At 50.9% G+C, this 8,035-nt stretch overlaps 1 protein-coding gene across 1 annotated transcript; it reads left to right on the top strand.

Moving 5' to 3' along the window:
- The first annotated feature begins 743 nt into the window (after positions 1 to 743).
- Fbxw9 (F-box and WD repeat domain containing 9) lies at positions 744 to 7,660 on the top strand. Its single transcript, NM_001081634.1, is given in 10 exon segments — positions 744 to 1,225; positions 2,804 to 2,943; positions 3,022 to 3,150; positions 4,918 to 5,030; positions 5,113 to 5,204; positions 6,363 to 6,511; positions 6,593 to 6,706; positions 6,809 to 6,898; positions 6,981 to 7,046; positions 7,125 to 7,660. Coding segments are annotated over 10 exon segments (1,377 nt in total). The 5' UTR covers positions 744 to 816; the 3' UTR covers positions 7,200 to 7,660.
- Positions 7,661 to 8,035: the final 375 nt, after the last annotated feature.

Below are 8,035 nucleotides of genomic sequence, written 5' to 3'. Positions count from 1 at the left end.
AGCAACTCTAACCCAGACCTGGTGAGTAGAGACAGATGGATTCGTTCAGGCTCACTGGCTAGCTAGCCAGTTTAGCTGAAAGTCATTAGTCAAAAGACTTGCTTCAGGATGTAAGATGCGTGTGAGAGTTGGCTCAGCATATAAAGATGTTTGTTGCTTGGTGACCTTAATTTGATTCCAGAACCTATGTGAAAGTGATGGAGAACTGACTCCACAGAGTTGCTCTCTGACCCAATACATGTAATCTGTGGTGCATGGGAGCACACAATCAAAACTAAGATGGAGATTGAAGACACTCCACCCATTTCAGGCCTCCAAATGCGTACAAAGCCTAAACTCCAGGGCTGGAACATGGTGAATGGACCAGTACTTAAGAGCACTTCGGCCAGGTGCGAGATGCATGCCTGACATGCATACGGAGGCACCCACCGAATTCGAGGCCATCCTGATTACTTGGAGGTCTTGTCTAAGATAAAAGCACTTGGTGTCGCAGAAGACGCAAGTTGGGTTACTAGCACTCCCAAGAGACGGTTGCGGCCCTGTAAATTTCAGGGCATCCCAAGCAAATATGAGTAGAAATAAACTTTTAAAGCAAAAGATGAGAGTCGCTCATGGTTTTTTAAAAAAAAAAAAGACAAAGAAAACATTGCACAACTAAAGAGGTCCAGCACGGTATTGGACATCTAATTTCCAAGCGAGTAATCTGGCGGGTGGTTTCTGACGTCATCTAACCTGCGCCGGAAGTGATCTCGCGCTGCCTAGGAAACAAGACGCGGCCCTGGCCAAACCTGAGACAGCCGCGCCTACCCCGGCGCCATGGAGCTTCCCTCAGGGCAGTGTGGGAATCCTCGCTCTTGTGAGGACGAGTCGGACCCCGAGCCAGAGCCCGACCCTGATGCTCAAGCTGAGGCCTATGTAGCACGCGTGCTCACCCCGCCCAAACCTGGCATGACCCCGCGGCGCTCGTCACTGCAGTCCATGTTCTCCGCGTCCCTGGGCATGCCAGAGCGAAAGGATGCCTCCAAAGTACCGGCAGTGAGCCTGCCGGGCCTCCTCAGCCTTCCCCCGGAGCTGCTGCTGGAGATCTGTGCCTACCTGGATGCGCGGGTCGTGCTTCATGTCCTGCCGTGCGTGTGCCAAGCGCTGCACAACCTCGTGCGTGATCGAGTCACCTGGAGGCTACGCGCTCAGCGCCGCGTACGCTCACCCTACCCAGTGGTAGAAGGTACGCATATCCCTGGGAACAGGATCTCCTGCCCAGGTCAGGCTTAGGGTGGGAGAAAGAGCTACGTGGCCTGTGGGTGGACTTCAAGGTTGTCCCAACTCTGCCTGGAGACAGGAATTTTGGGGTGCTGCCTAACTCTTATCGACCACAAGGCATTTACTTGGTTTCCTCAGGAAGTGCTCTGGACCTGGGATTTCTCAACGTAAAATTCAAAGATTTCCCGGGCTTGCGCTTTGTTAATACTAAGGTCCTAGCCCTGATGGGAATAACTCTCGGACTTCTTGGATTGTCTTGGAGTCAGAATAAATCCAAAGAATTTCCAGGCTTTAGAAACAGTTTGAGGCACAAGCAGCAACTAGCATAACAAAGCCCTTGACCCCTGGAGTGTTGGTCCTGGATCAGTGAAGAAGAGTTTCTGAATTTCTAGAACTTGAACTAACCTCGGGGTTTAGGAACTGGGACCTACAATACCTGCAATCTTTCAGTACTGGGTCTAGCTTGTCACCTTTTCTATTTTATTTTATTTTGGGACAGGTTCTCATGTAGCTCAGGCTAGCCTTGTACTCCTGATCCTCCTTCCTTAGCCTTACAAGTATTGGGCTAGCCTTGTCATCTTTGCAGAGCTGGTGTGTTATTCCTTCTGGCCTTGAGTTCATTGGTTTCTGGAGGAAAAGACAACTTGAAATGGATGATTTTGAGTTTTTGTTGTTGTTTTTAAGGGTTTTATGGACGGAACTTAGGGCTTTGGGTATGCTAGGTAAATGCTTTACAACGTGTTCCATCCTCAGCACGACTTTGACATGTCGTGGACTCTGGTATAACTATGTTCTTAGGCTTTTGATTCCTCTAATCTGGAAGAGTTTGATTCTGCAGACTTCTGGATTAGGGAGTTGACCTCTAACCCATAGATTTACAAACAGCTTTGATAAAACAGATGCTCGGACCTCATCCAAACCATTGAATGGCTGACCTGGGGTTTAGATTCTGACTTAGAAGGGAGTGAGAGCTACTAGGGTTAGAAGCCAGGGCCCTGTACTTCTTGGGTAAGTTCTCTACTGCCAAGCCATACTTCCCACCCCTTGGCTTCTGTGCCTTTTTTTTTTTTTTTTTTCCGGAGCTGGGGACCGAACCCAGGGCCTTGTGCTTGCTAGGCAAGTGCTCTACCACTGAGCTAAATCCCCAACCCCGGCTTCTGTGTCTTGATGTGGCTTCCTGGTTTTAACCATTGTGTCCCTGGATCTGGGTCAGGTGGTTAAGGCCAGAAGAGTTGGTTAGTCTTGAGGCCCCTGGAGAGAATTGAGAGTGAGTTTGTTGTCACCTGGGCTAGGATTTGAGAATGAAGCCTGGAAAAATGTTATTCTAGGTTTCTTAGAGTTGGGGTAAATATTCCTGGTTCTGCATGGGAAATGGGTGGTCAGGTAGCCTGAGGCAAAGCCAGAGTCTGTGCCTGTTCGGGGTAGGGGATGGGATCCAGGCAGCATTCTATCTAGGTCTGGTGAAGGTTGGGCTCCCTGGCAGCCAGGGCTGGACTCTTATTGGGTGATGCCCACTGAATATTCTGCTCATGGTACTCCCTAGAGGAGAACTTTGACTGGCCGGCCGCCTGCATTGAGCTGGAGCAGCACCTGGCCCGCTGGGCAGAGGACGGACAGCGGACCGAATACTTCTGCCTGGCTGATGGCCACTTTGCTTCCATTGATGCAGTGTTGCTACTCCAGGTGAGGGGAGCTGAGGTGGGAGGTCAAGAAGGGCAAGAGGTGAGAAACCTCAACGATAACTCCAGGCTCTCCTTCCAGGGTGGGACACTGTGTTTGTCAGGCTCCCGGGATCGAAATGTCAACCTGTGGGACTTGCGACATCTAGGGAAGGAGCCCAGCCGAGTTCTGGTGAAGGCCTTGGGCACCCAGGGCAATAGCACACACAAGGTGAGAAATCTTGGGGGGCATAAAACAGGCTGGGAGGGTGCTGCAGCAGGGATTGGGTTTTGATCAGATTGGATCAGATTTTGATCAGGTTTGGTCAGCTTGCATAGACTTGACTCTCCCTCCAGTGGGTAGTTAGATGAAGATGGACTAAGTATTAATATGCCTATGCCATAATTTAGGTTGTTGGCACACAATAGTTGCTCAATAGGTTGTCAGGCTTACCTCAAGAGGCCACGTGCAAATAGGTAGCAGTTGTTCTAAAGCTGTCACCGGGGATCAGCTAGCCCCTCAGTGTGACAGTGTAAAGGCTTCCATGAGAAACGGCTGATGAAGGGTAGCTCTATCCCTCATCAAGGTGATCTGTGCCGATGACCAACAGACCGAGCACTGAGTTCAAATGTCTACTGAGTGGGGGAGCTCAGTCTCTGGGCCCAAATTGTATCATTTATCAAAGAGCATACATCACAGTGCCTCCTCAAAGGGCTTGGCAGGGAATGTGTTGCCCAGATGTCAACTTGCTACACACAGTAACTGATAAGGTGGGAACTGTTGGTCTTTGTGTGTGTGTGCCCCCCCCCTTTATTTTTTGTAAAAATGGAAGGCATGTGATTAGTTAGGTTTTAGAGGGAAAGCTGCACATTTTTTTTTTTAAGTTAAAATTTTATGTGTGGAGTGTTTTAGCTGTGTGTATGTTTGTGACCTGCACAACATGTATATCTGGTGCCACGGAGGCCAGGACGGTGAATCAGATCCCTTGGAACTAGAGTTACAGGTGGTTGTGAGCCACCATGTAAGTGCGGGGAATCAAGCCTGGGTCCTCTGAAAGCTCAACCAGTGCTCTTAACTGTTGAGCCATCTCTCCAGTGTGGAGGCTACTTTCTTTTTTTTTTTTTTTTTTTTTTTTTTTTGGTTCTTTTTTTCGGAGCTGGGGACCGAACCCAGGGCCTTGCGCTTCCTAGGTAAGTGCTCTACCACTGAGCTAAATCCCCAGCCCCGGCTACTTTCTTAATCCAGTTGTTTGAGGCTTCCAACTTCCATTAGTGTGAACCTTTGAAGACCTTGACTAAACCTTGATGACGTATGACCAGCACTCTCAGGAGGCTAACGGTCGAGGATTGCTCTGAGGTTGGAGCTAGTGTGAGCTACATGAGGACCAACCTGGACTACAGCGTCAGACTATTTTAAAGAGCAAAAAGAACAAAACCAAGCTAGTGAGGACGGCTCAGCGATAGCGGACATAACTAGAATCTGTTGAGGCTTTGGGTTCTAGCCTAGCAAAAAGAGAGGGGCTGGGGGCACTAAGAGAGACTGAGAGGCCCCTCTAGAAACTATTGGAGATGTGTGTTCTTGTACCCAAGCTGTGACAGGCTTGCAGACTCGACCCCTAACCCCGCAGAGTGGTATTAGTTGTGAGCCCTGTCACTGAGCTGCACCCTGGACGTCCTTGGTAGCGTGGTTTGGTTCTTGCTCTTTGAGGCTGATGCTGTCTCTGCTCTGATGCTGTAGTTGTTTCCTCCTCTTCTGGCCTTGTGTTTGTTATTGTGGGCAGAGAGGATTACATAGTGTGGGAGTTATGTGTGCTGCGGCAGTGCCTGGGGAAGTGGCCACGGGGGAGGAAAGGCTGTTTGGCTTTGAGTAAATCTGTTCATCTAGTGGATCCTTCTCTGGAAAAGCAGGAAGATCCAGGCTTCTTCTCTTGGGCTTTGGGAAGGTGAGAGCCATAAGCTGTTGAAGAGTCCTACGTGACTGTTGTACCTGCTCCCACAGGGCTGGGTATGGTCGCTAGCAGCACAGGACCACCGTGTGTGCTCCGGCTCTTGGGACAGCACCGTGAAGCTGTGGGACATGGCGGCCGATGGGCAGCAGTTTGGAGAGATCAAGTGTGAGGGGGCCCGGGCAGGGGGCCTGGGTGGGTAGAGCCCAGCCCAGCCATCACCCCAGCCTTGTGTGCTGTGTCCCCAGGGGCAAGGCGGCAGTGCTGTGCCTTTCCTACCAACCTGATATCCTGGTGACTGGTACCTATGACAAGAAGGTGACCATCTATGATCCCAGAGGTGAGCCTTTAATCCCAGGACTTAGAAGGGAAAGAGAAGCAGATCTCTGAGTTCAAGATCAGCATGGTCTACATAGTAAATTCTAGGCCAACTACACAGTGAGATCCGTCACAAAAAAAAAAAAAAACAAAAGAAAGGAAACAAACACAACAGAAAAGAACATGGGGGTAGGGCGCAGGGGCTAAAGAGATGGCTCAGCAGTTAAGAGCACTGGCTACTCTTCCAGAGAACCTGGGTTGGCTTGGGAAGCACCCATATGGTAGCTCACAACTATCTGTAACTTCAGTTTAAGAGGGTCCATTACCTTCTGGCCTCCATTGGCACTGCATGCACACCCTGCACAGATATGTATAGGGAAAACACCCAGACACATAAAGTAAAGAGAAATAGCAAAGACTCAAAAACAAAACAACCTTGAGTCATTTGAGAAGAGAAAAACCATTGGTAGGTAACATAAGCCTGTTTGCACTGTACGTCTTTCCTGTGTTTGGGCGACTTTCTTGTTCTGGGGATTGAACCTCATGCCTCCCTCACACTGGACAAGGGCTCTGTCCCTGAACTGTATTCCCTTTTGACTGTTTTCATTTTGAGACAGGGCTCTCACTGTGTTGCTCAGGGTAGCCTCAAACTTACTCTATATATTAGACTGGCCTCCACGTATTAATCCTCCTGTCTCAGCTGCCGGACTCCTAGTAGATGGAATCACAGGCCTGCACCATGAGGTCTGGCTGATGATTAATCCTTTCCCCTTCCCCCATCCCAGGATGGAGGCCAAGGCCTTGTGCTTGCTAGGCTGTTGCTTACCTGCTGAGCTGTATCCCCAACCCAGCTTTAAATGAGTCATTTAACTCCATAAAACTAAGGGGCCCTGAACTGGACTTAGGCTTGGGCAGAATGTACTTGACTCTGTTTTGGGAGAAGCTGGTGAGGTTGGGGGGGTGTGGGGGTGGCATGGAGTCAGTGGGCAGGAAAGGACAAAAGCCTGTAGGACCTAGATTCAGGTGGGGTATGAGGGGAGTGGTCAGCTGCCAGGTGAGAGGCTGAGTGGGTGGAAGGTTTTCCCCGGGGGAGATGGTGGCCCAGATCCTCGGGTGGGCCCAGAGTCTCTGGAGAGCACTGATGCCTTCCATCTTCCCTGGTCCATCACCACATTTCCAGCTGGCCTGACCCTGGTGAAGAGCCGGAGGCTGCACTCAAGTGCTGTGCTAGCAGTGCTGGCGGATGACAGACATATCATCTCAGGTAGTGAGGACCACAGTCTTGTGGTATTTGATCGTCGAGCCAATAGCGTCCTGCAGCGGCTCCAGGTGGGTGACCCTTCCCTGTGGCTCCGAGGAGGAGTGCAGCGTCCAATTCCTGACCTGCTTTATGTCTTGTCCTTCTTACAGCTGGACTCCTATCTGCTCTGCATGTCTTACCAGGAGCCCCAGCTCTGGGCAGGTGACAACCAGGGCCTGCTGCACGTCTTCGCCAACCAAGATGGCTGCTTCCAGCTTGTTCGGGTCTGCTAGGACCCCTGTTTCTGTCTCCCCGTTGACTCCTGGGGTGTGGAGGGTTAACCACAGGGAACTCCACCTTAGTGTCACCCATCCTTTCTCTCCTAGACCTTTGATGTGGGTCACCAGTCTCAGATCACAGGGATCAAACACTCGCTGGGGACTCTGTACACAACATCTACTGACAAGACTATTCGGGTGAGAACACTGGCCCAGCAGACCCCCTTACCCCCAATTGGCCAGGGCACATACCCTGACTTCTGCCACTTGTCCCTGTTAGGTTCATGTGCCCACAGATCCACCTAAGACCATCTGTACCCGAAGGCACCACAACGTGTTAAATGGGGTAAGGTCCTGCCTCGTATAGCCTGCTGGCCTACCAAGATCCCAGGCAGGCCCTAATTCCACTGTCACTGTTCCACAGATCTGTGCTGAGGGCAACATAGTGGTGGCTGCCTCTGGTGGCCTGTCATTGGAGGTCTGGAGGCTGTTGGCCTGAAGCTGGCTGGACATGGCTGTGGTGGATGTTGGTCTACACTGCCTGCTGAGGCTGCCCCAGGCCTCTGCTCCGGAGGAACTTCCTGCTATTGGTGCTGCTTCTGCCCAGCTCCACAGACTTGGGACCCAGGAAGCCCTAGGGCTGGGCCCACACCTGTGCCTGTGGGTTGACATTTCTAGTTTTAGCGACCAAGGGGGCTGTTCCCTACCTTCCACTCTTGGGTTTTGTTTTGTTTTGTTTTATTTTGTGTTGTTGAGACAGGGTCTCATGTAACCCAGGCTGGCCTCATATTCACTGTGTTTGAGGCAGGCCTTGAATGCCTGATCCTCCTGCCTGAATCTTCCAAGTGTTGGGGTTACAGGTATGGCACCATGCCTGAATGACCTGTTTTGTTAGGATTTGGATGTCTCTCTCACAGGAATGAAGAGAAATAAATCTACTGTGCAATTGTTGGAAACTGGAGTCTGAGCTTCCTGTGACCGGTGTTTGCCTGTTTGGGTCTGAGTGGGTAGGAGGGGCTGAGGTGCCTGCTGTCCTGTGTATGCATGCACTCAAGCACCATGGACACCTGGGTCAGATGTACTTAGTGAGGTATTGGTGGGCTGTGTGGCATGTAAACTCTGACTCAAATCACCAGTATAAGTTTTTATGGAGAGAGCAGATATATGTTCCAACCACCCTGTAGGTATGTGGCAGGCGGCCATAGTGCAGGTCTCTTCATGCAGGGCCCTAGGTGCACAGATATGTGCAGCTGTGACTGGAAATGGGCATAGGAGGAGAAATGACAGGTGGGCACTAGTCCCAGAGACCTGTGGTGCCCCTAACCTTTCCATTCA

Source organism: Rattus norvegicus, chromosome 19, assembly GCF_021556685.1.
Source record: "Rattus norvegicus strain SHRSP/BbbUtx chromosome 19, alternate assembly SHRSP_T2T, whole genome shotgun sequence".
Taxonomy (NCBI): Eukaryota; Metazoa; Chordata; class Mammalia; order Rodentia; family Muridae; genus Rattus; species Rattus norvegicus.
Note: the sequence above shows the minus strand (reverse complement) of the source record. Positions and strands in the feature narration are given on the sequence as shown.